At 54.3% G+C, this 26,186-nt stretch overlaps 10 protein-coding genes across 10 annotated transcripts; 4 read left to right on the top strand and 6 right to left on the bottom strand.

Moving 5' to 3' along the window:
* Nucleotides 1-639: 639 nt before the first annotated feature.
* On the bottom strand, nt 640-1,881 carry AYL99_11412 (hypothetical protein; the record flags this gene model as incomplete). Its single annotated transcript, XM_018842918.1, has 1 exon — nt 640-1,881. The coding sequence occupies one exon, from the start codon at nt 1,879-1,881 to the stop codon at nt 640-642; it is 1,242 nt and encodes a 413-aa protein (XP_018687678.1).
* Nucleotides 1,882-2,674: 793 nt separating this feature from the next.
* Nucleotides 2,675-3,147, bottom strand: AYL99_11411 (60S acidic ribosomal protein P1; the record flags this gene model as incomplete). Its single annotated transcript, XM_018842917.1, has 3 exons — nt 2,675-2,721; nt 2,782-3,004; nt 3,079-3,147. 3 exons carry the CDS (start codon nt 3,145-3,147, stop codon nt 2,675-2,677), a joined length of 339 nt encoding a protein of 112 aa, XP_018687677.1.
* Nucleotides 3,148-3,624: 477 nt separating this feature from the next.
* Nucleotides 3,625-6,324, top strand: AYL99_11410 (hypothetical protein; the record flags this gene model as incomplete). Its single annotated transcript, XM_018842916.1, has 2 exons — nt 3,625-4,347; nt 4,408-6,324. 2 exons carry the CDS (start codon nt 3,625-3,627, stop codon nt 6,322-6,324), a joined length of 2,640 nt encoding a protein of 879 aa, XP_018687676.1.
* Nucleotides 6,325-6,475: 151 nt separating this feature from the next.
* AYL99_11409 (hypothetical protein) lies at nt 6,476-7,961 on the bottom strand (the record flags this gene model as incomplete). Its single annotated transcript, XM_018842915.1, has 5 exons — nt 6,476-6,682; nt 6,735-6,908; nt 6,980-7,285; nt 7,347-7,645; nt 7,718-7,961. 5 exons carry the CDS (start codon nt 7,959-7,961, stop codon nt 6,476-6,478), a joined length of 1,230 nt encoding a protein of 409 aa, XP_018687675.1.
* A 1,528-nt stretch (nt 7,962-9,489) lies between these two features.
* Nucleotides 9,490-9,781, bottom strand: AYL99_11408 (hypothetical protein; the record flags this gene model as incomplete). Its single annotated transcript, XM_018842914.1, has 2 exons — nt 9,490-9,606; nt 9,686-9,781. 2 exons carry the CDS (start codon nt 9,779-9,781, stop codon nt 9,490-9,492), a joined length of 213 nt encoding a protein of 70 aa, XP_018687674.1.
* Nucleotides 9,782-12,332: 2,551 nt separating this feature from the next.
* Nucleotides 12,333-16,457, top strand: AYL99_11407 (hypothetical protein; the record flags this gene model as incomplete). Its single annotated transcript, XM_018842913.1, has 4 exons — nt 12,333-12,445; nt 12,505-12,716; nt 12,764-12,955; nt 13,003-16,457. The coding sequence occupies 4 exons, from the start codon at nt 12,333-12,335 to the stop codon at nt 16,455-16,457; spliced, it is 3,972 nt and encodes a 1,323-aa protein (XP_018687673.1).
* A 1,270-nt stretch (nt 16,458-17,727) lies between these two features.
* Nucleotides 17,728-19,871, bottom strand: AYL99_11406 (hypothetical protein; the record flags this gene model as incomplete). Its single annotated transcript, XM_018842912.1, has 3 exons — nt 17,728-19,449; nt 19,501-19,561; nt 19,612-19,871. 3 exons carry the CDS (start codon nt 19,869-19,871, stop codon nt 17,728-17,730), a joined length of 2,043 nt encoding a protein of 680 aa, XP_018687672.1.
* Nucleotides 19,872-21,499: 1,628 nt separating this feature from the next.
* Nucleotides 21,500-22,567, top strand: AYL99_11405 (hypothetical protein; the record flags this gene model as incomplete). The annotated part of the gene is made up of 1 exon (XM_018842911.1): nt 21,500-22,567. One exon carries the CDS (start codon nt 21,500-21,502, stop codon nt 22,565-22,567), a length of 1,068 nt encoding a protein of 355 aa, XP_018687671.1.
* Nucleotides 22,568-23,450: 883 nt separating this feature from the next.
* AYL99_11404 (hypothetical protein) lies at nt 23,451-23,704 on the top strand (the record flags this gene model as incomplete). Its single annotated transcript, XM_018842910.1, has 2 exons — nt 23,451-23,556; nt 23,616-23,704. The coding sequence occupies 2 exons, from the start codon at nt 23,451-23,453 to the stop codon at nt 23,702-23,704; spliced, it is 195 nt and encodes a 64-aa protein (XP_018687670.1).
* A 580-nt stretch (nt 23,705-24,284) lies between these two features.
* AYL99_11403 (hypothetical protein) lies at nt 24,285-25,016 on the bottom strand (the record flags this gene model as incomplete). The annotated part of the gene is made up of 3 exons (XM_018842909.1): nt 24,285-24,825; nt 24,887-24,906; nt 24,963-25,016. The coding sequence occupies 3 exons, from the start codon at nt 25,014-25,016 to the stop codon at nt 24,285-24,287; spliced, it is 615 nt and encodes a 204-aa protein (XP_018687669.1).
* Nucleotides 25,017-26,186: the final 1,170 nt, after the last annotated feature.

Raw genomic sequence — 26,186 nt, 5'->3', positions numbered from 1 at the left:
CAAACGAGTGAGATTCGATTTTCAGTATGTTGTTTTGTCTTAGGAGGGAACATTTATAATTCCTCCCCATTAAACCGATCTTGGATTCTCGTTGGTACTGGTGCCGTGCAAATTCACCCTACAAAGTATCCGCCCGTATCACCCCTGGTTCCATAGATTTCGTGGCCTACAATTGAGGTTGTTACGTCTGTGTCCAAAGCAAGATATGATCCTACACTTGAGGTGACATCTCAGCTCCAGGAATACTTGATCAACTAACTTTCGGGGGACAAGGGGCCGGCCATACTTTGTCAACGATGTGCTTCTTCGTCAAACACCTGGAGAAAAAGCCGCCCCTGCCAAGCCCAGCCTCGCCCCGCCATTTTCTCGATATTGCTGCATCTTTTCTCTCTGTCTCTCTCTCTCTCTCTCTCTAAACACCTCTGGACGAGTTCAATAATTGTCCGATCACGGGAGAAAGGGTACTTGCACGCTGATGACAAGCGGAATGCGACGGGGAAAAAAAATACAAGTCTTCTGCAAGACGTTCAGATTTTCGTTCCATAACGGGAGAAAGATTTGTGTGTCTCTGGATTCCTCCCCTCCCTCATATCTCCCCAGCTAATCACAGATGAAGAGGGGAAAATGCCACTCGCTCCTTCATTCGACCACCATCTCCAAGATCTCCAGGACCTGTTCTTTCTCCGTGATCGGCTTCGCGTTCGTCTGGATCCAGTGGTCCTTGAGACTGTTCTTGGCCAACCCGTCCAGCTTGTCCCGTCCCACGCCCACCTCCTTCAGCGTGCGCGGCATGCCGATCTCGCGGAAGATCAGATCCAGGGTGTCCCCCAGATCGGCTTTCTCGAGGCTCTGCGGTCCTGACCCGTACTTGGCTTCTAACAGCTCCTTCACGATGGGCGAGCGGAGTAGGACCTGTTTGCAATAGGCTTGTCTGTCGACGTTGGCGCCCACCTTCTCGTTCCACTTGCACACCGCCGGCAGCATGATGCAGCTGGTCTCGCCGTGGCCGACGCCCAGAGGTCCCAGTTGGTGTCCGATCGCGTGGCTCGCACCCAGGGGCACACCACTCCCGACGGCGCTCATGGCTTGGATGACGCCCCGCATGGTCTCGAACCGGGCGTCCAGATCGCCGGGATCCTTGTGCGTCCGGATCAAGGCCGGGACCAGTCTCAGCAGACCCTTTTCGGCCTCGGCATCGCCCTTCTCATTCGACAGGAGACTGCACAGCGTCTCGACGCAGTGGTCCACCGCCCTGACCCCCGTGCTCAGCCAGATCCGCTCCGGGGTGGTCGTGGTGAGCTCCGGATCGAGCACCACGATGCTTGGGTTCCGGGTGGGCGGCTCGAAGAGGCATTTCTGGTGGCTGCCGTCGTCTCTCGTCACGCCTGCTATCGACTGGTACTCCCCGCCGGACAGGCTCGTGGGGATGGCGACGTGGCGGATGACGGGGTCCTTGAACGTCTTCTTGCCTTCGGCCAGTAACTGCTCCAGCCCGTCGGACGTGGTGATGTCATTGGCGAGCATCCACGCGATCACCTTGGCCGCGTCGGTGAGAGAGCCGGCGCCCAGGGTCACGATGCAGTCGGGGTTCTGGGGCGCGGCGTCCTGCGCGATCTCGAGGACCTCGTTCCAGTGCGTGTGTGGGGTCATTCCGATCCGCACGCCCACGACTCTGTCGCCCAGGGCGGCTTGGAGCCGTTTCAGCGCATCGGTGTTCTTCGAGAGAGAATTCGAGGCGATAATGTAGACCCTGCTGGCTTTGAGCGTGTTGGCGATGTGGTAGACACAGGCCTCGTCGAAGCGCAGACCCCAGGTGATGTAGGGGATGTCACGGTCGTCGAAGGCGGGCTCCAGGTGGTCAATGCCGTAGGAGAATGTCATCTTGAGGTTGGACTGGGTACGTTATTTTCAGGAGCCACGTTCCAACAAGTGCTGGAGTGCTGTCTCTGATTTGTGAGATCTACACGATGGCCTTGGTTTGAGGGGGACTCTAAGAACGATTGAAAAATTGAAGTCATACATAGTAATTAACAAAGACCAAATCCCGGTTGGAGAAGTGTGGAGATGCGAACGAGTGGGGTATCGATGAGGCTCTTGGGAGGCAGGGATGCATCTAAATACGACGAGGCATGTCACCGACGGAGACTAAAGGAGTTGGGAAGAGCGTTCTGTAGAGCGGTAATGAGTTCAAGTTCAAGGATTCCAGGCATGGCGTGAATGTCACAGTTCCTCCGGAGAAAAATGGTACTGCAAAAACGAGTTCGACGCACATGCTGCATCAGTGCGTTCTGCGGGAGCATCAGGATCCTCGCGCACGGTGCAGGATCAAACAATCATTCTGAAACGAGTTATTGACATTTGTGTATCAATTCTCTCAATGTGCTGTCTGGCTCGGATAAGTCCGTATGAGTCTTAGCTGGCCATCGCTCGTCCCGGACCGGTGTTCTCGACTTTGTTTTCCCTTGAATCTTTTTTTGATACTCCATAAAATGTCAATGCTCTTTGGTCTTTCTTTGTCGCTTCCCTGCCGTATCGGCAATTCACCAGCATAGCGTTGCAAAGCGCAGCAATGCGCATCGGTGCATGCCGTGGGAAAAACTTTTCGATTGACCTCGGAGAAGTCGTGGTAGAGAAGAGGCGGCGTGTGAGAACAAACTCGAAGTGAACCAGACGCTTAGTCGAAAAGACCGAAACCCATGTCCTCGTCGGATTCTTCCTTCTCTGTAGCGCTACCGTCAGCAGAGGTCCCTGCAGAAACAACCAATCGTCGCCGAGACTTACCCTCTTCCTTCTCCTCTTCCTTGGGCGCTTCCTCGGCCGCAGCACCGCCGGCGGCAGCAGCACCACCAGCAGGGGCAGCAGCTGCGGCACCACCGCCTGAGCCGACATTGAGAAGCATGTCTTTCACATCCTTTCCTTCCAGTGCCTTTGCGAACAGGGTGGCCCAGATGGGTTCGACATCTTCGACACCGGCGGCTTTGATGAGGGTGTTCAGTTTGTCGGCCTGCAGGGATGTTAGCCTTTGGAATACTCTCGTCCGTCAATCGATTCTAAAATCATCTCAGGAGGTTTTCGTACGGTGATTTCGATGCCGTCATCGGCGAGGATGAGTGCGGCGTAAGAACTGGCAAGCTCGGCGGTCGACATCTTGACGATTGTGCGGAAGGGAACTTGTCTAATCGAAGTCCGAAGTCGAAACGTTGATGTCGAGAAATGGAAAGTTGCGGCGCAATTTCTCGAAATCGTAGGGCGAAAGACCCGGAATTTGGTTGTGGGAGCAAAAATGCCAAGGCCCAAGTTTGCCGAGAATGAGCCAGTCCCCTTTTGGGAGATGGATGCTGCTGCCCTAAGCCCTCCTCGCCTTGGCAGCAGCCTCGGCGGTCCAGCTGAACGAGCATCCAAGCCTTATCTCGTGTCCCCTGTGCAATTTTGTGTAATTCTGGCATCTGGCTAGATCGATCGTGAGAGTCTCTCGAGTCTCTCATATACAAGCTCAGATTCCCCCAAAATATAGAAACCCAATACGGATTCGCGACTGAGCACCAGCACCACCCCCCGCCGGGTGGGTCTCCGTTGCCGCATGAGATTTCCCCTTTCAGACTTGCCTGTCTCGAGGCATCCGGAATGGACATACTCCGTTCGCTGCGTCGAGGTCAGGGCAGGGAAGACCACGAGTTTGAAAATGCCTGCCAGAAGTGGCTGTACAAGTTGTACCTCAAGGCCGAACCTCCTGTCGTCTATGATCCACTCAGCAGGGATCCCCGGCCGTTGCCTCTGGGGAAGCTGATCGAACTGGAGCCAAAGTTGTTCTTCCCCCGTTCGGCGATCCTTGAGCTTGTCTCGAGGGACATGCTGCGTGAACTAACAGAGTGCACATGTCGGAGCTGTGTGTTCGAGAGGGCGACTCCAGCCGAGGGTTACAGCGGCGGCCAGAGGACCAGGGTCATCGATGCCGTTTTGGCGCCGCGGGACGAGCCAAAGATTATCGTTGCGGTGCTCCTCTACACAGATCAGATCTCGCAGCTGTACCGACTGTACAGGACATTGCTTTCGGACGAGGGAATTGACGCCCTGGACAGTAAAGAAGATATTGCCGAAGACGTCAAGGAGAGAATCCGACACGCAAAGGCCATGTTCAAACCAGAGCGGATTTCGCTGGACCACCCTGCCCGAAACTTCCCATCGGGTACTCGTTTGCCATTTCTGAGCGAAGGCTCGCCCAAGAGCGGATCATTTGGAACTGTATCAAAAGTAGAAGTGCACCCCGAGTACCTTGGCGACGATGTCAAAGAACTGATCAAGGACTATGCCGGGGGACAGCTGGTGTCACCATCAGCAGATCAAAAAGTAAGTTCATCTGACCGTTCATGTGCTTGGACTCACGACGTCTAAACTAACACGGCGCAGTTCTTCATTGCACGAAAAATGATCCAGGGGACACGGGGGCAGACACTCGAAAACTCGGTTCAGATGGAGCGAGACTTTCTCGACGTGATCCGTCAGCAGAAAGAAGGCAAAGAAAATCTGATCGACTTGATCGCCTTCTACACGTTTGGAGACGAGATCAACATGCTTTTCCCCTACGTGGAACTGAATCTCCATGATATCCTGTATCATGGTCAACTCCCGCGACACCTAACCCAAAAGCAGTTTCCTGACGATTGGATCAGCTCGGGGATTCGGGGTATGGCCCAAGGCTTGTGCACGATCCACCATCCGCAAATGATGTTGGACAACGACAGGGAGATCGTCGGGTTCCATTTCGACCTCAAACCCCGGAACGTTCTCATTACGTGGGACGGGACCTTTAAGATTACCGACTTCGGCCAAGCACTCATCAAGGTCGTCCGCATCGGTATAGAGCAATACGGAGGAGACGGTTATCGTGGAGGTGATCCGGAGTACGCACCTCCTGAGTCGATGCCATCTCGCCAACTCGTTGAATCTCGTCATATGGGCCTCACCAACTCCACCTCTAACGGACGTCCTGACTCGCGCGATCTCTTCAAGTACGACATCTGGTCTCTAGCTTGCATCATGGTCCAGTTACATACCTATGTGTGCCTTGGTAACGTCGATGCAGTGACAAGGTTCGATGAGGACCGCAGAATGCATTCCCCCGGAAGCGAAGTTGCCCCATATCACGTCGACGGGAACCTGGGACCCGACCTCAATCCAGCGGTGGCGATGCAACTGAACAAGATTTTGGCGCACAGTTTAACGGTCGAGTCCCCCGCGCTGCACACGTATATGAAGGAGCTTGTCACGACCATGTCGCAGATGCTGGGAATCAATCCATCCGACCGCCCTACATCGGGCGAAGTCGCCGAGCGCCTGACCGTGATTGTGAACGACTATCTGGCGGCAAGGAACGACCCCAGCGGTGTGCTCCTGGCGGCCAACAACGACGACCTTCGGGAAGTCCCTTCCGACTATGTCGAGGTTGCAATTGACACGACCGGCACCTCCTTCGTGTCTCTGGAGGGCGTTAGCATCGCGACTCCAGAATCACCTCCGAACGCGGGAGTTCCGTGCCGGTTAAGGCTGTTCCACAAAAAGGGTGGGTTCTGGATGAAGATATGGTTCAAGAACGCCGGGAAACTGGAGATCCTGTCCAAACGGCTCCCGGAGGGGGAAGTGTGGTTGCTCCACGCGGCACTCCTCGACGGTGGCAATCGTGGCCGCTGTCGCATTCTGCGGACGGGCGCCGACGGGTTCGCGACCGATCTGTACTTTGAGAACGGGCTGCTCGACTTCCACGCCGTCCTCATCCAGTATGCGCCGCGATCCTTTGGGAACCTCAGCGGCGGCGGGCCCGACGACGAGATGCGGCAGTGCTACAGCCTAAGACACCCCGTCGTGGTCTCGGCGCGCCGCGACTTTCCCAGCGGCCTTTCGGCGATCCGGGATGGCGTCGAGGCGATGTCGATTCAGAAATGGAAAGGGCGTCGATTCACCTACGTCGACGGGAGATACGGGCCTCAGCGGGACGTCGGGCTGCGGCTGATGATCTTCTTCCACAACCCTGGCGCGGTCTTGCAGATCCCGCTGCGATCTCGACTGGGCAAGGTCGAGGTGGAACGCCGCGGCGCCACCAGCGTCATCACCTTCCGCGGTCTCTCGAGGGAGAAGTTCTTCACGCATGCCGAAAAGCTCGAGAGCGCCGACGACCGTCATCTTCTGTTCCCGATCGGTCCGGCGCATTACCCGCTGGGCAACGCTTACCGGCAGGGGGACAACAACACGTGGGAAGTGAAGCTGGAGACGAAACATGAAGAAGGTGAGATCCTGCCCCTATTTTTTGAAGGCTTGTTTCCAGGCTAACAGAAAGCTCTATGTACAGTCGTCTCAGACATTGCAGCCCTCATCCAAGAGGCCCGCGATGGTCGGGAGATGATATCTTGGAGCGATCCCACCGTGGGGCCGAGACGCATCTCCAACCAAAGCCGCAGTTCCACGAGCAGGAGTTAGGTGGTTAGACGATGTTCGTGAAGATGGGTGTTTTCGGGCTTGCCGTCTGGGCGACTCTCCTCCGCCCCAGCACCTCGCAGACAAGCAGGACCGAGAGAGCGAGCACGATCAGGGGGAAGGCTATGATGACCCACAGCCACACATCCATACTTGCCACGATGTGGAAGTTTCTATCCTGGTCCACCGAGACGTAGCCCATCTGCAGAAAGTCCTGGCTTTGAGTCAGCAAAAGAGAACACTTGAAAGATTTTGCACCGTCGTACCGCAGCGAATGAGGCCGGCACGTATATCAGGGCCACGATTGTGAGCACCTTGACGATCCGAGCTTCGTGGGAGCTCTTGGATGTCAGTTCAACTACGGCCGCGGTGCTCGCGCTGGTCGCGTTGGCGATCCTGTTGTTGAGCTCGGACTTTCGGAAAGCAATGATGTCGTGTAGCTTTCTAATCGTCAGTCGTGTGAAGACTCCAGAGGATTACATTCTACGCGCGAGCGGGGTGTTTAACGAACCTGGCGGGACAAGTTGTTTCCGCGGGCCAACAACGACTCGGCCAACTGTCGGAGAAAGGCATACTCGAGCTGCACGGCTTCGGCGAAGGCGAGAAAGGCCGCGCACCGTTCTGCGCTCTCGTCGTATCGGCGTGCGGCGTTCATCATGCAGTGTATGATCTTGGAGTTCAGGCCCAGCACGTGCGATATTCGCGAGAGCTGGTCGACGAGGTGTGTGAGTTGCTTCATAGCACTCACGCATTGCTGGACCTTCTTGGAGTCGTTGTCGGTTCCTGTCTCGATCGAGAACATGACGAGGACGTCGAACTGCCAGAAATTTCATCAACGCGATGCAACAAACGTCACCAGAGCGTGGGACGCTACTCACCATGTTTGTGATTTGCTCGTCATAATAGTTGAGCGCCTGTCGCCAGTCCTCTGTCCCGCACGACATGAAGACCTTTTGCACCCCGAGCCATTCCGCGACGGTGGCATCCCGGGATGCTGAGGAGGCGGTGAAGTTGTGCTTCAGGCGGTCCGTGACCTGGGACGGCGCTCTGATGAGGATATTCGTGCTCGTCTGCGTCATGCACGAGAAATTCTGGTAGACGAGGGCCTGGCGGATGGTCCACGGGTGCTGGGCGTTTCCGTCGTCGCGCTGCATGTACTTCCACAAAAAGCACGTTTCTGGCGTTCACACAAGAGGCGGTCAGCACTGGATTGACACCCTTCACCCTGGTTAGTCAGTTGGGAATGTACCTAGGCTCAGACGTTGTGGAAGCCCGTCGAGGTGCTCCTTGATGTCGTATGCAGCAAAGCCCTCGTCCCGGGCAAAGTCCTTCTCGCCGAACGCGGTCAGATACTTCATGAAGGGCGGGAAGACGTGGGCCTGTCGCAGTATCGAGCGCATGCTCGTTTCGGAGAGCATCAGGCGGCCCCAGCCGAAGGTGGGATTCAGGAGACTATCATGGGAGGTGAGCTCCTTGGCCGGGAGGTCAAACATAGTGTTTCGAGGAAGTATTGATAGTACGGAGAGGGATTCATGGACGGATGGACGGACGTACAAGAAGGTAGATTTGGGCAAAGGGACTGCTCTCGCCAACGAGTCTCGGCTCTTGTTGATCTTGTGTGATGCCTTTTTCCACATTATTGTTGGTGGTTAGTCTCTGCCGTGCACACTCGACATGCTACCACCATACTATACTGGCTTGGGGCTGGACAAGAGACTCCTCACATTGAGATACTCCGTGACCGCACAGTCGTTTTCGAGCACGCAGGTCCTGAGGCCTGTCGGGACGACGAACTGGGTGTCAGTATCTGGATCTGTATCTGTGTATGACAATACATCCACGGAGGCACGAACCTGTATCGTCAACTTCTCCCACCTGTACGCGAAACGGCCCAGAACCAGCGGAAACGAAGATCCCCGGGGCTGCCTCGTCGAATGCTCGCTGGGTTTCCTCGATCGGAGGGCCGAAAAATACATCGTGGGTAGTAGTAGCAGTAGCAGTAATAGTAGTAGTAGTGGAGACGGAGGAATAATCTGCTTCAGGCCAGGGGAGCTGTTGTTTCTCGCCCATGGTCATCCTCGGTGTCTTTTCTTGTCCTCGTCCTCGTCCTCGTCCTCCTCGACCAGAGATCAGATCAGTGTACCCGAGATGAGATGGGATGGGATGAGATTGAGTGGGAAAGTTGTGAGTTGAAAGCGTAGCTCTAGGATCTATTAGTGTCCAAAGAGAGAGCAAAGGTATCAAGTAATTTTGAAAATAAATAATATGAAGCAGAAGCCAGCCATGCAAGGAACAGGGAGAGAGACACAGAAAAGCACGCGGCTGAACGTCCCGGGTTGGTTAGGCTGGCGATGCCCCGGGCACTGGCATCGGGCGGCAGCGAAGAGGAATTGGGACACAGACACACGCTGCGGCCGGCCCGGGGCAGATGCTCAGGCGGAATCGAGTTGCATTTTTACTGTGATAATTAGCTGGTAGTACCTCGTATTACATTAACTAATTAATGACCATACGGGACATGTGTACATACAGTACATCCCTATGACTGTTAGGAGTCTGCCTTAGGTACGGAGTACATGATACCTCAGTTATGCGCCTCGATAGGCTTGTTCGTTATTTCTACTGTACAGTCATGTATCTCGGCTCATTGCAGTCTCCTCCCATGCACATGTATCACTCACTCGCTCACTCACAGCCTGGTCACTATGTATTTGGCCCTGTGATCTATGTAGGTAGTCGTACGAGAGAGAAGGCTGCGAGGTCCCCTTAAACATGACATGAGATGTGCCCGGAGAGGCTGGATTCACCACCTGTACGGTGTATGCATGTAGCGAAGATGCAACTTAGTGCAATGCAACGCGATTCAATTCAGTTTGATTGTGTACATTTCCCCAAAGCACCTTCCCTTTCGCCGTCATTCGCGCCCAAAACAAGGGAATAGAATAATCCTCCTTCGAAAAACTCCTCCTTTCCCCAGCAGTTAGTAAACCCTCTGAAGGCTCTCTCCCTCCTCCTCCTTCTTCACCACGCATCCACCAGCGTGACCCCCGAGCGCTGCTTGATCTCGCCGTGCTCAGAGACGGACAACTTTCTCGCCGCAGTGACCTCGTACATGGTGCTCGCGCCGACCTTGATAGGCTGTATAGTTTCGAAAAGTGAGTTGAGAAAAGGAGGGCTTGGAATGGCAGGGAGAAGGAGAAGGAGAATGAGAACTCACCTTCCAACCGTACTTGTTGCGTCCAAAGATGCCGTCCAGGTACGTCACCAGCGCCGACGCGCTGATGTTGTACTTGACCAGGCTGACTTGGTCCATTTGGGCTTTGGAGGCTCAGAGCAGTTCGGACAAGCTCATGAGGCTACCTGCAGCAGAGGGAGGGGTGGTATCGGATTGTGCTGTTTGGTTGGATGCTACGGATTGGTTGGCTGGCTAGCTGTTTAATGTGCGCAAGAGGTCTCTCGGGGGAGGGTACAATGGACGGACAGACGGATGCCTGGATAGATGAATGGACACGGGGAACCGAGATAGAGATAGATCAACAAGTTCAGAATAGATACCGGAGGGGGCACAGTTAATGGGTTCTGATGTCCAGTTAGAAGGGAGGCTTTTTCATTCCAATTCATTCCACTTGTTCAATCATCCACTGACTGATTGACTGACTCATGAATGCCTACGAACCACACCAGAAAACGGTGCCAAAGACGAGAGGACGTGATCAGCAAGGGAGGGGGAGGAAGCAGGCTCCAAGATGCCAGCACATCATCATCATGCCCCCCCAATGCTTAGGAGCGCCATCACTGGTCTAGGCCCTGGATTGCTGCAACTGGCAGAACAGCGTGACTGAGAGTTAGGCGACAGGGGGGTGGTTCGCAAACTGGCACATGGCCCGTACCAACCACTTGCGTACATAGACTAGGCTGCCGGGTTGCACTAGCCTCCAGACTATCGAACGCCATGAGTGGCTGCGCAGAAACGGGGCGGCGTTGGGGCGGAGGCTAGTCCACGAGAAGTGAGGCTCAGCGGGCGAACAGAAAAGAGAGAGTGACTGTGTGCGCGGCTGAATGTGTGTAACACCATCCGTTGACGCCTTCTGCAAATTGACGTGTGTGTCTTAGGTTGGATGAACGAAACAGAGCCTCGTCCTCTGATTGACTTCGGGATTCACAGCCACAGAATGATAGAGCCGTGAGTGTCATGACCATGTCCATGACTATACTCATATGAACAAGAAATGGCCCACCAGGCTATCTAGATAATAAGACACAATATTCCATCATCATTGTCCATCATAAATGGATTGAATTGATTCTATGAAATCTACAGTATGTTGCACAAAATGTGCGAGCTAAAAGCCTCGCTGTGTCACTCGCTAAACATTCCTAGTGTAATAGTATTAGGCACATACTCGACTGACTTGCCTAGTCAGTCTAATGCATCACTCTTCCATTGCTGCTGTTATCTCAGGCAGTCAGTCAATCAGTTACTGCGCATCCTTCCTCCCTCCTTCTCCTGCTCCTCCTTCTCCTGCTCCTCCTTCTCCTCCTCCACTCCGTCTCAGATACATACCTATATTTCTCGCGAATGAAAAGCCTGAGGCATTTACGATTTGATTCTAACCCTGAGCTTTGGTTGTGCCTTTAGCTTAGCATCACTCAGTGCTCCCGGAGCATTCCCTGAGCAAACATGCCGGGAGCCTCACCGGCCTTGTCAGGCTCCTAGCAGTCGGCTATATTACCTGCCCCTGGGCTGGGTACCTGTTTTAAACAGGCTTCCGGGACCCTGCAGATTCCCTTTCCTTATACTCTGTACTGCTACCTTAACTATATAACCGGAATAGATGTTATACTGCTTTTCCATCGCCCTCCCACAATCCAATCCGGCCGTCCTGGCTGCTTTGACGTCTTCGGTACCTGCTCCCCTCCTCCAGCTTCTTTTGACGACTGCCTCCTCGTCTCTGTCAAGTCCAGATTATTGGCGTTGACAGGGGAATGCATTCTGTTGTGGTTCCCGGTCGGAGGTCTCTGATCAGCAACGCCTGTCTGAAAGCCAGGTCAGTCGTTGAATATGACGCTATGGCATATGTCTCTTACAGATGACGTCCTCGCGTCGCAGATACCGCGCCTCACGTATTGATGTGACACAGACATGGTCAAAGAGTGCGTCAGTTTTGGTCTGCGGCAGTAGCGGCGTTGGGTGGGCGGGGGACGAGCGGGGCCATTTTCGCTGTACATATTTGGCGAGCATGAAGATGATGGGTGTAGCCGTGACGAGCAACGAAACAATGGCAATAATTGCGTCGGTGGAGAGAAACATCCTCTCCGACTACGGCAGACGCCTGTAGGACTCGCATCATTGCGGCGAACAATGCAGATTTGTTGGTTCTATATATATTTGATGTTCGAGATTTCGGCCACTGCTTCTATCTCAATCAACCATTACTCTTGACGACAGCACTCACCGGGCTGCTCGTAGATGGGCCATAGAGTCCAAGAATTTGGTCTCGGGACCCAGTGTGGCTTCCTCCGTAGTCCCACAAAAGCACGGCTAGGGATGTCATTGCCCAATAATTGTTGTCCTTGGGCGGTAGGAACGGCTCCCCGCCCCACATTCCGGCTACCAAGCCGGAGGCCGGCGAAGCGGGGCTGCGAGAAATTGGTCACAACCAATCGATGAGATCCACTCCTGTAAGATTTTGGACAAAGCACACCGCCCGGACCCAGTGGTGACCTGGCAGCCTCATCCTTACAGACTCCAGAGTACCTACCATAAGGCGACGGCCTCTCGTCCACTACCTTCACCCTCCTGAATATCACTTCGATTTCTTCCATCATCGTCTCTAGTCTCGCAGATTTCGACGAGCTTCACGATGACTTCTATCCCGCCTGATTGGGCCACTCACAAGGACTTGCTCAGTCACCTGTACCGCGATCAGAATTGGTCCCAGGCATCTGTTGCAAAGCACATGGAAACCCACCATGGGTTCGTCAGAAGGTTGGTGCTCGGTCATGACATCGAACGGCGTCTTACGGACGTTGCAGTGCAGGTCAATACGAACGTCAATTCAGAAAATGGGGATGGAGGAAGTATACCGCTGCCGAAACGTGGCGCTGCTTAGACTTCAAGTTGCGAAAACGAGAAAGAGCAGGGCTTGAGAGTGAAGTGGTCTTGAATGGGGTGGTACAACCTCCGAGAAAGATTCGAAAGGAGCTGCACCGCCATGTTCCCAGCACGAGAGCCTACCCTGAAGATGGTAGATAACCCATTGATTCACTACGACCGGCTGACCATCTGTCATAGGACCAAGCCCTCAGATGCCTCCCGAAATCCAAGTCAGGACTCCTCTGGCCATGTGTGGCAACAGCCCGCTTGAGCAACGGGGGTCGATGTCCATGAGCTTACCGACCCATGTTGAGGCCTCTCTGAGCTGGATTCTACCGTTTGCGACCAAACTGCCGACGTTCAGTGGTCTGAAAATATTGCAGGAAGCTTGTGAGTTATCCCCTCTTGTGGTAGAAGCTGCTCATAGCATCGTCCAGTCTTGTCAAGGGTCACGGAGAATAGATTCGAGCAAATTGAAGGATCTGCATACCCTTCGAGCTGTACAGCAAATCTCGATCTCATCCCCGCGACACACGAAAGTCAACTTATACAACATAGCTACTCTAGCCCAGATGTGCCAGGCGATCATATTGCCGTGTGGTGTAAAACAGGTGTCTTGCCAGACAGTACTTCGACGGAATGGAACATCATTAGCCAGAGCCATGCCATCCTGTCGACCTTCGACATGACTTCAGGTCTGATGCCAATTCGTGGTGTGAAAAAATCAACACTGGAACACTATCTCATGTTCAGAAAAGTATTCATACTAAGTACCAGCAAACAGATTCCCCCGAATTCCGAGGTATTGAAAAGTTTGCTGCCTCTACTCAAGAGTCCACTTAGCCAAGCCTTTCTTAAGGAGCTGGTTTCTAGGGACAAGATTGCTGGTCATGACTTTGTGGAAAATCTTCTTCATTCTGCAATTTGTGCAAAAGATCCATCAATCGTTGCGCCACTCTTGCGACTTGGATGCGATCCGAACCGGCAAGTCTTGGATTCTAACGAACCGAAATCTCTCCTACTAGTAGCAGCGGAAATGGGAGAATTGAGCGTTGTTGAAATACTCGTTGATGCAGGCGCTGATGTCAACGGAATGCCCTCGCCCCTGGTTGCCGCCGTTGACGGAGAATTTCTGGACGTGGTGGAGTATTTGCTTCGGTGTGGAAGTCATGATAACTGTCGGGTCCAAGTTCAACACCGTTGTTCTGCTCTGGTCGCGGCTGCCCGACTGGGCAATCTCGAGATGACAAGGCTTTTGTTGACCGCGCTCGCCCATGATGATTATCGACGACAGTTTCTGCATGAAGCACTTCGCGACTTGATCATGTCGTCCGGCATCAGATCCGACCAAGATGGACGTGATGAAATTCTAAAAATGCTTCTCGCGGATGGAGCTAATCCGGAATATACCGTGTATTGGGAGACGGTTGCTCGATCAAAATCTCGTGGATTGTTTGACGATGAGTCTGACGATGATTCTGACGATGATTCTGACGATGATTCTGGCGATGATTCTGGCGAATCGTGCGAGACCCGATACTGGACTGCTTTAGAATATTCGGCCAAACGCGGTCATCTTGACTTTGTGGCAACACTGCTCGAAAATGGTGCACACATCAGTGAGATGGCCATCCTGGCCGCCATTACGAACCGTCATGCGGAATTGGCTTGCTTCCTACTTGAAAAGATGAAATGTGGCAGCTTGAGTCATCCGCACGGCTATGAGATGCTTCGAAATGCCATTGATCACGTAGATGCGGAACGAAACACAAACCTGGTGAGAGCACTACTGAAAGCAGGTGCAAAACCAAACAAGTTTCTCGGAGAAGACTGGGGTGTTGAATCAGATCGACATAGCGACGAAGACTTCTCTGATGATCCTGTGGTAGCAGAGCTATTGACCGCCAAGTACAGAAGTTCTGAAAGCTCGCTGCTGGCAATTGCTGCTGAACACGGCCATGCTGGGCTCCTCGACCTCTTGCTCTCAGCTGGGGCCTGGATAATCCCGCCACAGCATCCTCATTACACGTTTCCCATTAAAGGTCCTACCATACTTGATCGAGGAGCCAAGAGCGGAAAGATCGAGATTCTTGAGCGGTTGATAGAAGCCGGTGCAGATATTCCCTCCTCTAGAGAGGCTCTAGTTCACGTCATCGAGAAGCTTCAAAATCCTGAAATAGTGTGGAGGCTCATTCAAGGTGGAGTCGACGTGAACCGATCCATTGTGGAAAAAGCGTCCAGTAAGACCACGACACCCCTTCAAGCTGCTGTGCGGATTCGGAACCCGGCCATCACACAGATGCTTCTCGACGCTGGTGCTAAACAGACCCTTGTGAAGCCAATTACAAAGCACAAACTTCTTTATGAAGCCCTTTGTGACGCTATCAAAGCTCGGGATCACGATTTGATCGATATGTTGTTGCAGTCAGGCGCAGACGTCAACAACCCTCCTGGAAAAAGAGACAACAACACAGCCCTTGAAGCTGCTGTTACAATGGAGGATTTGAACTTGGTATTGAAGCTCTTACAACTGGGTTCTGATCCTAACGACTCGCGGGCGCTGTTGGCGGCGGCGATGCCCAACTGTCCTGCTGCGTTTATGGAAGCCCTGCTCAGTTGGCCAGTGTGCGCACCGCGTAGTGCTCATTATGGATGTGCTGCTCTCCAAATTGCCATTCGAACACAAGACTATACCAAAGTACAAAGGCTTCTCCAGGCTGGTGTCAGATGTGATGAACACGCACCTAAGAGCGAGTCCTCCTTCCAGACGAAAAGAGGCGAACACTTCTCGATTTCCACGGATTTGACTGCGCTGGGTTCTGCATTGAAGTTCGATCAGGGCCAATGTGGGCCTATCCTGCGCATTATCTTTGCTGCGGGAACGGATCCCAATGCCCTCGTTGATTATGACCACTATCGCCGATGCAATGGTCTTCAATTCGCTGTGGCTGAAAACAGATGCGACCTAGCACACTTTATGATAGCTGGCGGGGCGGACGTCAATTTCAAGGATTCCACCGGCTTTTCTCGCTTCTCTGACCTACCGATTTGCATCGCAGTCGCCGAAGGACACATTGAAATGGTGAAATTTCTGCTCAGTAACGGTGCACATGTTGACGCTAAAGACAGATGGGAAGCCGCACTGTTAACTCGGGCAGCATCACTTGCGAACATTACCCTCGTTCAGACTCTCCTGGACGCTGGTGCAGCAGTAAACGCCAACGGCTCTGATCGTATATGTCCGGCATTGGAAGCGGCCGCAATACGTGGTTCCACCGAGATCTTACGACGTTTGGTGCAGGCTGGTGCGAATGCTTCTGGAACAGACTCGGGGAACGCACTATGTCACGCAGCGTATCACGGACGCCTCGACACGGTCCACATACTACTAGAAGCTGGTGCTGCCGTGAATACCTCAGCAGAACATCATGATATTGTTCGTGGGTTCGACGATGACGAAATATCTCGCGGAAATATGAGCGCGATCCACTTCTGCGTTGTTGGAGGCTCCGTTCACATAGCCGCCCTACTTGTCCGCTGGGGTGCAGATGTCAATACGCGGGCAAGTATCTTGCCAGATTGTAGTCGGCGTGAGCTTCGGTACATGAGGCGAGAAGGAAGATGGCTTGCGCCACTTTCACCGCTCGAGGAGGCAGCTTCCCGCGGTCAACTCGACATGCTGCAGCTGTTGCTTGACTCTGGGGCAAGAACACATGGTGACGGGGCGCGCCAGTACAGACGGGCGCTAGGTTACGCCCGACGGGGATGCAATCATGCTGCCGTGGAACTCCTCAAGAAGCACCATGCTGCGGAAGGTGAGGTGAGACCCCCGGACGGATTCGGCGACGTGAATGGGCTTCAGGGGGAATCCGAAGACTTTCCATGGGCGTAGGAGATGAACAGCGAGAGACTTTGAAAACTCTCTAGAGGATTTTCTTCAAGAATTCCAGAGAAGAAGGTAATTCAGCGGATGCCAGAAACTTACTCAGGATAGACGAGGTGCAAGAGGGCCGATCGATCAGAGAGAAGTCCGTGGACACAGCGGGCTATGGAACGCCTGGACCCGGTCGGTCAACTCGTAGTATTCAGTTGATAATCTCTAAGCCTGATCCTAGGACATGGCCTTGGGGACGAAACCATCAACATCACAAACGAGAGTGGCATGGCCATGGGATGGGCCGATCTCCACAGTTGCAGGACACCTCCGCTGAGGGCAAGTAAGGCTTCGTTCACCATTTGCTTCAAAGGAGTCAGACATGGATCAAATAGACTGGGTTTTTAGGCGAGCAAGACCGAACTGATCTCACTTCCCAGCCTTGGGTGTATCATAAATCCCGAAGGGCCCATTGTACTCCGTACAGGGGTTGTGAGAATTGGTGAACGGCTAAGTTTCCCTATTAACAGAGTGGATTCAATTTGTAGTCCCAATTTGGAAAGGCTGAGCGTATACAGAGCTAGCTAGTCCACTATGGGATTAGTCTATCCTCTGCCCTGATGGAGAATGAATCCGTTCATCTTCTAGCATTTACATAATAACATGGCCGACTACATTTCCAATACTGGAATAATACGGCTCTGCAAGCAAGGCACACGCCAGGTCTCCATCTAGGCGATCCGTCTCGCGACAATAAGATCGATCCTCAAACTAAACAAGAAGCCGGTCGTGATGTTCGACTTCCTGCTTTCTTAGTGAGGATGAAAGCCCGGAACCAGGCCAAAGCGCACGAGATCCTTGATCCGGACCATCGTGCGTGTGCCGAAAGTATACCCGTACTTTATGGACAACGTGGAGGAGAGACGCGGCTACATTATCATGGATTACATAACTGGAGGGCGAAATGAAGCCGTCCGTCACCGACGGCAGCTCGCAGATACGCGACATGTCTCGAATTCTACAGCACTTCTTCCGCCTCCATCACGTCCCAGAAACCCGGTTCGCTCGCCGGTGGGCCGGCCTGCTGCTTCCCTCTTTGGCGAGTTGGCCATCCTGCATTTGAGTCGGTGGAAGACATGGAAGGAAGCCTGGTTCAACGTCCGGATCCTCGATCCAAGCCGCAAACTTCTCGTTCGCCAGGTCAGAATTAATGTTGTGTCATTGAGATCTCTTTCCTCGAAACATTCTTTGCTACCTAGCCGTCAGATCGTAGCCTGTGTCGTTATATCTACCGGTGGCCTCTACGGAGCCCCCGCTTCCGAAATTCCTGCCACGCATCCCCCGTTCGATGCCAGAAGTCGTGCCAGCGTTCCACCGGGTGACTCCCGCTGTGGTTCACAAACAGGCTCGACCCTCCCCCGAGCCAGTACAGGATGCCCACCTGGGCATTGTCGCTCCGCCGGTCGAACGCAATGTCGCGCCGCCTCCCAAACCGTCGGACTTGCTCTAACCGCCAATCGTACCCTTCCTCCTTGCTGATGGTGGGCCGCACGCCGGCATACTGCGTCAGGCACCATCGCCAGAACCGCCGCTCTTGGCTGGAGCCGAAGACCGCCAGGTAATAGAATGTGGCCAGGAGCATGACCCCGAACGTCGCGGCGGGTAGGACCCAGCCTTTCAGGGCGTCCTCTTCGTTGAGGGCGACCGGGTAGGGAAACGTCAGGCTCACATTGGAACCCGTGTCCGCGCACGTCAGGGTCCTGCCGTCCGTCGAGTTGGTCCATTCCCCGCCGGTGGGAAACCCGTCTTGGTCGCGGTACGGAGGGATGACGCTGAGGATGACCACCCACAGGTTCGCCAACCCGTACGCCACGCAGAAGAATGCTGGGATGTATCGCCACCAGCCGCTCCAGTTCCTCAGCTTCAGGTCCCATTCCCACGCATTGCCTTCTCCCTGCGCGTCCACCCCGGTTTCGCTGTTGTGATCCCTGCTGTTAACTTGCTCCAGGTGCCTGGTCCTCGACGGCAGTCGGAGGACAACAAAGCCCATGACGGTCAGGATGATGCAGTGAGCGTAGGTCTGGAACAACCCCGGCATACTGACGGACTCCAGGACCGTTTTGATCGACGCCGATGCGCCAATGAGGACTGTCGTCATGATCCCGTGGAGCACAAGGCCACCTCGGGGCGCGAGATACTGGTCCAGAGCTTCCTCGTGCCCCGCAGGGGGCGAGTCGCTCTTCCAGAAATCCGACCACGGGAGGATATTGCCTGATCCGATGCTTTGCTTGATGCGCGAAAATGTGTAGATGATCGAGTTGAGACTGCCCAAGGACGAAATGGCGATGAACACCGACCACGCCTTGTATGACGCCTCATTGTTCCCGAACAGCATCGGTGCGTAGTTGATGGCGACAGGCACATATGGGATAGCTTTCAAAAAGGTCGCGACGAGAGCGATGTACAAGACGCTGACGACCGAGACGGCGAAGATGAAGCCTTTGCGCAGGGTCACCGGGCTCTGGGGGTCAATCTCCCCGGCGACAAACGTCGCATTCTCCCAGCCTTCGTAGGAGAAGATGACCAGGAGAAATGCTTTGGCCACTTCGATTTTCGACATGGACCCCGCTGGCGGGCTACATTCTTGGAAACCTGCGCCCCGGTACGTCCCCACTTGAATCGCGTGCCAGCCGGCGCAGAGCACCACCACGAGCAAAAGGATCTTGACGGCGGCCAGGACCTGGTTGAGCACGCGGCCCGACTGCGGGGAGAAGTATTGCAAAAGGCACAGGAGGAGGAGGACCAGAAACGCGATCGTCCGCAAGAAGTCACGGTCGGGGTCCTCTTGTGGGTTCCTCGCGAACAGCAACAGACGCCCGATCTGCAGGCAGTTCGTGGCGGAGTTGAAGAAGGCGACGAACAAGAACGCATACTGCACGTATGCATACAGGCCGTCTCCCAGGGCCCGTCTGATCCATGAGCGTCCTCGGCCGGACGTCAATTCATCGAGCTGCCAAGTGTTGCGTCAGCCACAGCACCAAAGGATTCGGGAGCCACTTACATATACAAGTTCTCCGCCGTTGTACGGCATGACCGTGGAGCATTCCAAGTAGATCAACATGCTGGCCGCCAGTTACCTTCCTGCTTCCCGGCCTATCGCGAGTCTGCTCACCTGATCAATGTGTAGATGGAACCGATCGCCCACAGCGTCATGGTAAGTCCCTTGTCGCCCGTGAGGACCAGCACGGTGGACACGTTGGTGTATATTCCGGTCCCTATCATCTTGTTTACTATGAGGCTGAACACATCGTACGTCCCGAGTAGAGGGGCGTGTGCCACAGGCCTCATCTGGGGCGGTTCGTCGGCGTCCTGTGATGGGCTGCGAGATCGCAGGTTGGTCATTTCGACGCCGTTCGGACCGTGTGGCGCCATGGTGACGGAAAGGCGCTTTGGGATACACAGCCTTTCGATAGGTCGCTGTCACTGCAAAGGGATTGAGAGGACTTTGCGCAGCAACGGAAGACGACGCTGCATGAACGGCCAAGTGGGAACGGGTCGATGCACGCCGTTAGGCAGAAAAGAGCATGGAGACGAATAAGGACGGGCAGATACCTGTATTATAGGAGAACCAGCTGACAACAAAGGTTTGGGACAGGGGGCTCCCTCCGTCAGTGCCAAAGTGAGGCGTTTGGCCGCAATTTCGTGCTCGTCAGGCTGAGCCAGAAGCTGCCTGGGCCTGGCGGTGGTGTCATTTGGGGGCTGAGCCTCACTAGCCCTGCTTCTGCATGCATGCCCTTACCGGGGTTCTGATTTCATGTAGCTGGTGCCCGGTTAGACGCCTTTGAACGCCACCTTGTGCATGGTGGTGGCAGTAGTGGCAGCTATGGCGTCTTCCAAACGGTCTTTGATTCTGGAAGGGGGGGTTTGCTGGAGGGGGTTAGTGAGGCTACTAGGCTGGCCGTGCCCTCAAGCTGGAACCTGGCCAGTCTAGAAGTGGATTTGCTACACCGGTTTGGCGCTGCCCAGCCTCACCCATGGGTTTGGATGATGTGAATATTAGTATGTGGTCTAATCCGACTCGGGCAGCCAGAAATTGATCCTAGATCCTGTGTGCTGGTGCAGGTGAGGTGCAGAAGACTTTCAAGCGCATTCTGCTGTAATGGGTCCAGCCCTAATCTATCCGGTCCTGGTGGCGCCATGAATTGAACATGAAATGGTGGCCTTTCCCATGCCGTCATATCTCGGGAAAGCTCTTGCTTCGAGCAGAATCTGTCCAGGGGCCCCTTGTTCAAAGGGTGGACGAGTTGAATCGCGCTCCACGTCAGGAATTCATTCCCGTGAGGGCCGGGGAGACACCGTTTTGAGATGTGTCTGCAGATGAAGCAGGACGAAGGTGGTTGAGGACATACAGAGGATTGATTGGGTGTGTATCAACGGTCGCTTCACCTTCTACAGAGTGTCCATCCCGACCTGGGCGATGCATCCTTTGAGCCATTGCTCGTGAAACGAGCGTCCGTCTCCCCATGGTATGGTAGGACGTGAATCAACATGAGGTCGGAAACCGAATCCTGAAGGTGTAGATCAACTCGTAGGCTTTAGGCAAAGATTATGGAGCCTGGGATCTCTGCTTGTTAAAAAAGGCCTAGTGAGCCTCGGGCAATAGGCGGGGAGTTTGGACCTCCGGGGCCCCTCGCCGCCCGGAAGATCAGAATATTTAAGCGTCGAGGCGTCCATAAGCAGCAAGTTCGGCGCCCGGCCCGGAGCTGCGGGCTGCTGGGCTTGCCCCGGCGAGGTTTGGAGACCCCCCCACCGCCAATGGCGTCATTGGAGTCGGAGGGCTCGGCGGACAATTCTTCTCGCTCTCAATTGATTTTCTACACGAATTCTCTAGTCCCAGTCAAGACATCAGGATTGTGAAGAAACACTATATGGCCATTGCTGAGATGAGATGAAATCTGAGCGTACCAGCAGCATCTCTCTCCCGAGTAACAGACTCAGCCAGACGAAATCCAAAAATAACACTTGGTGTGGATGATACCACGATAACAGATCAACAGATCATGTCCTCGCCAGACCTGGACATGCAGGCCCTCCAGCGACTCAGGAGCGAATTCTCCCACGCTCTGAGGGACTTTGCTTCTTCGCCGTCTGCATTCCGGATCTTACACTCGATCCCATCCGCCACCATAGCCCCGACACCGTCAAACCCGATTGTCACTAGGACGCTCTACCTCCTCGACTCGAGCTTCAACCCGCCGTCAAAGGCGCATTCAAGTCTGGTGAAGACGGCACTGAGATCACGAGATGCCCGTCCCGCACCTGGAGAGCAGACTCCGAGGGTCCTGTTTCTGCTGGCCACTGTGAATGCAGACAAGAAGCCCAAGCCCGCTGACTTTGAGGACCGGCTTGTCATGATGACTTTGGCGGCTGAGGATCTTCGGTCTGAGTATACCTCGAGAGTTACTGCTGGTGACTCTTCACGGTCAAGTACGACCTCTGATACCCCAGCCCCGATCATCGACATTGGCATCACAAAGGAGCCCTATTTCGTCGACAAGGCCACCGCGATCGACGCAAGCGGGCTCTACCGCCCTCCAGGGTACGACCCTTCATCGACCTCCTCTCCCTCGGAAGACGGCGGCGGCGTGGTCGAACAAATCCACCTCACAGGCTTCGACACCCTGCTCCGGATCTTCACGCCGAAATACTACCCCAACAGCCACCCACCACTATCGGCGTTGGAGCCTTTTCTACGACGACACCGTCTCCGGGCCACGATCCGCGTCGACGCCAACAGCCCCTCGCAAAACCTCAAGGACGCGCAGCAGACGCCGCCGTCGTGCTCACACGCGCCTCCGGATCTGACGACGATCGCCGGCCAAGAGGCGTACCTGGACGGCATCAGGAACGGGGCGCTGGAGAAGGACGGGCTCAAGCGCGAGTGGGCGCAGAGGGTGGACTTGGCGGTGGACGACTCCGGCGAGACCGACGGCGTGAGCAGCACCAAGATACGGAACGCCATGAAGGGTGGCGACTGGGACGAGGTGCAAGGGTTGGTCGGGCGTAAGGTCGGAGAGTGGATTCGACATCGACGACTATATCTAGAGGAGGAAAAAGAAGAAAAGTAATCGGGAAGAGAATCAATGGAGACGTGCCCCAGCTTTGTGTCCTCCTTCTGTGTATAATACAGTACAGTGGATATAACTCAACTCTCTGAGACCTACAACAAACAAAGAATACTTTTCTGTATATGGCAGAAGTCAACTAACTAAGTCTGCGGCCATGGTCCTGATCGCTGTGCTGCTTCTGATTGTCCTCCGCCACGAGGCGGCGTGGCCTCCGGGATGAAAGATGGATGATGACCAGAGATTGACTGATGCATCCTACCTCCACCTCGGTCGCTGTGGTCTGGATGTAAATGAGCCTCACGGATACGAAAAATGCCTCAGCGCCATGGGCACACACACTCCACATACAAAGCATCGTAGGGGGAAAGGACGACAGGGAAAGAACGAGGAGGAGGAGGAGGAGGAAAAGGGAGAACGAGAAGGAAAAGAGAGAATGAGTTGAGAAGGGGTTAAACCAAGAACGGGCAAAGGGCCACAATCTATAAGGGATTTTAAGTGGCGCGAGTCAGGGGGTCCCATGTGGCGCTTTATATATTTCGCGCCTGGGGACGGCTGATCATTAGCCTTGTTAACAGCTGGCGCCTGGTTCCGGCTCGATATTCAAAGCGTTATGTGAGTGTTGACTCCTCACATCTGCAACTGGGAACAAGGCCCTGGGTGATTGACTTGACACGATCCATCCTCTTGCGGTGGGATCTTTCTCACTGGAGGTTTGACCACCACAGCTACTATGATGGCCACACATAAAGAGAACGTGCTCTGCTCCCCTCCCTGATCATCGTTCTGAGCATCTCTCTCTCTCTCTCTCGTCTCAGAAGCCCTCACTCGCGTAACCGTCAGCCTCGGAGAACAGAAAGCAATCAATCAATCAATCAATCAACCAATGGCAGCCGAACTCATCTGGACAATCATCTTCGGACTGACAGCCACACTCGTCGGCCTCGTCACTATCTGGCAGAACTTCCGCGGCGTGCATGTCGAGGTGGCAGGTAAGTCAGTGTGGGTGTTGTTTACCCCCACAGCACACAAGCCCACGGTGTCGTGTTAGCCAAAGCTGACGATGATGACGATGACAACGGCCTCGTAGTCTCCAAGAGATCACAGCCGTATCGCACATGGTATGGTTGGGGCTTATAGCTTGAGACCTGTGTCTCTCGCTGTTCGAAGTAGGTGAGTGAGTGAATGGATGAATGAATACCTTCCTGGCCTGGCTAGTTTTCACTGGGACAGAGGTGGCTGACCCATCCGGATAGGATAGGAATCGAATGGTGTGACCACCCCCATGAGGACCACCGACGACGCCAACAAAACCAAGATAAAATACAGAAGAGGGGCTCTGGAGCAATGCATTGCAAGGGCTGTGAGAAGAAAGGGCTGATGTTGTCCCATGCCGTGCCAGAAAAGCCTGTTCAGGACCAAAGTAATCAATCTCCTCTCAAAAAATCAAAAAGGGAGCGAGCATGGGGAGAAGAAAGTGCAGGCCACGGCGTGTCAAGGATGGAATCTGGGGGCAGAGATACATCGGGTCGGCCAGCAGCAGCATCTCTTTCCTATATACTGTTTGACTGCGATCCAGAGCCATATCCAGGCATATTTCCTCCTCGAATGTCTTCTTTCACTCCCATAGTCAAACAACTGAAACCCCTCCCGTAAAGAAACGACGACAATAGGGAAATGACATGACATGGTTCTCCCCCTTCTCACTCACGTCGCATGCTCAAACCTTTCCGCTGCCCTGTTGCAACCCCGTAAGACCTGCCCCTGGCTTACCGTCACTGCCGGCCGGCTGCGGGGCGGGGTCCGTCCGCTGCAGACCTTTTTCACCTTGATCTGCCCCGGCCTTTTGCATCTGCTCGCCCACCTCTCCGCTGCCCGTGGCGCGGGAACTGGTGTCACTGTCTGCGTCTTTCTTTCCCCCGCCCACGGCGGTCTCGCTGCTGTGCGCCGGCTTGGGGGCCGAGCTGCCGTGGGAGGTGTCACTGACCTTCTTGCCGTCCGGGGTCAGGCCGAACACGGCACTGTGGCTGCCCGGGGCGGCATTGCCCGAAAGCTTCTCCGTAGGGTTGGGGTCGCCGACGAGCGCTGGGTCAGCGCCCTGCTTGGGGGATTGGACCCGGTTGAGGTCCTCCGGGTTGCCTTGTTGGTCATTGCTGCCACTGTTTCCTGCCGAGACGGGCTTGGAGGGCGTCTCGCTTGCGGACGAGCTGGTGTTGTTACCGGTGGGTGCGTCGTTGTGGTGATGGCCGTGGGCATGATGGCTAGGGAATATGAGTCAGTCGTTTGGGTTTTCCGCGATGTGGTCCAGGAGCTCTTTCATACTGAGTGTGGTTATCTGACGACTGCATCCATGTTAACTGAGGTTTGCCTGTCGGTCGGGAACAGGTTGCAAACTCACCTCCTCCTTGTCATATCCCAAAACGTGGTTGATGGCGTTCTTTGCAGCTTCCATCGTGGGCTAACTTTCAACTACTTCAAGCTGAGGGTGATAGTGTGTGATGCAGGGTTAACAAGATAAACGTTCTCTTCTGATGTGGTTGGGACTTGATGGCAGCACGGTTCCTATATGTGAGGTAAAAGTATCCAGGGAGAGGGGAGAAAGGGGAGGATCACGGACGATATATGAACCTACTACCTACGGGTTTGGAACCACTCACCCCTCCTCCTTTGCTGGTGATTGTGTAGAGGAGTGACAAGTACGGGAGGTAGGTGACGGTCCCTGAGGGGACGATCCCATCGTACTGGGGGGAGATCTGACGACATCAGTGTGCGTCATAGCTTTCAGCTGCAGTTTGCAGCCACGGAGAGCAAGAAGAAGAGGGAGAGGAAGAAAGTTGCAGGGACCGACGACACATCTGACGCTGGTGACGCTGGTGACGCTGTTTTGGGGGCTGCATCATTCCTGTCTGGCCGTCCGGTCCAGGCGGGGCAACGGGGTGGCGCAACTGGGCGGGGAGGCGTGAGGTGGGCAGCGCCCAGTGAGGCTACTAGGCCCACGGAGGCTTGAAAGAGCTTGGTTCAAACCAGTCGCAGTGCCCAGTAATTGATCAAGCACCACGGGTTTCATCCAGCCAAGCTAACCCACGTGCTACAATGTACCGAGTACCGAGTACAGTACCTCGTACTATTACCTCTCGTTCGCAGCTCATGCCGAAAAACTTGGACAGGGGCCGATCGATCCCCAAAGCCTCATCGGCACTGCAGCCACCAAACCCACCCAAACCCCAAAGTCGTCATCGTGCATCGAAGAATAGCCCCCGTCTAATTACGCCAGATTGGAGGTACATACAGTCAGTACACACGAGGGAATCGGAAGGATATATAATATAATATGGATGGATTTTTTTTGATTCATTTCTATTGTCAGTCAGTCATGATGAGTCTTGACAAAACAATAACAAAAACAACATCTAGCTAGAAGTTCAGTAGGTAGTTTCGTGGTAATCAGCGTCTCTTAACATATACACACACACACACATCATACTTCATCTTTTTCTATCTCCTTTTCTTTTCCATCATCACCGAGTCCCCCCTCCTCCTCTCTGAGGAAAAGTACGTGAAAAAGCCCAACATAGTGAATAATCGTTCTTTGTACAAATACAACGGATGGCTGGCCAGCACT

Source organism: Fonsecaea erecta, assembly GCF_001651985.1.
Source record: "Fonsecaea erecta strain CBS 125763 chromosome Unknown Scaff14, whole genome shotgun sequence".
Classification (NCBI taxonomy): domain Eukaryota; kingdom Fungi; phylum Ascomycota; class Eurotiomycetes; order Chaetothyriales; family Herpotrichiellaceae; genus Fonsecaea; species Fonsecaea erecta.
This window is presented reverse-complemented; position numbering and strand designations above follow the sequence as displayed.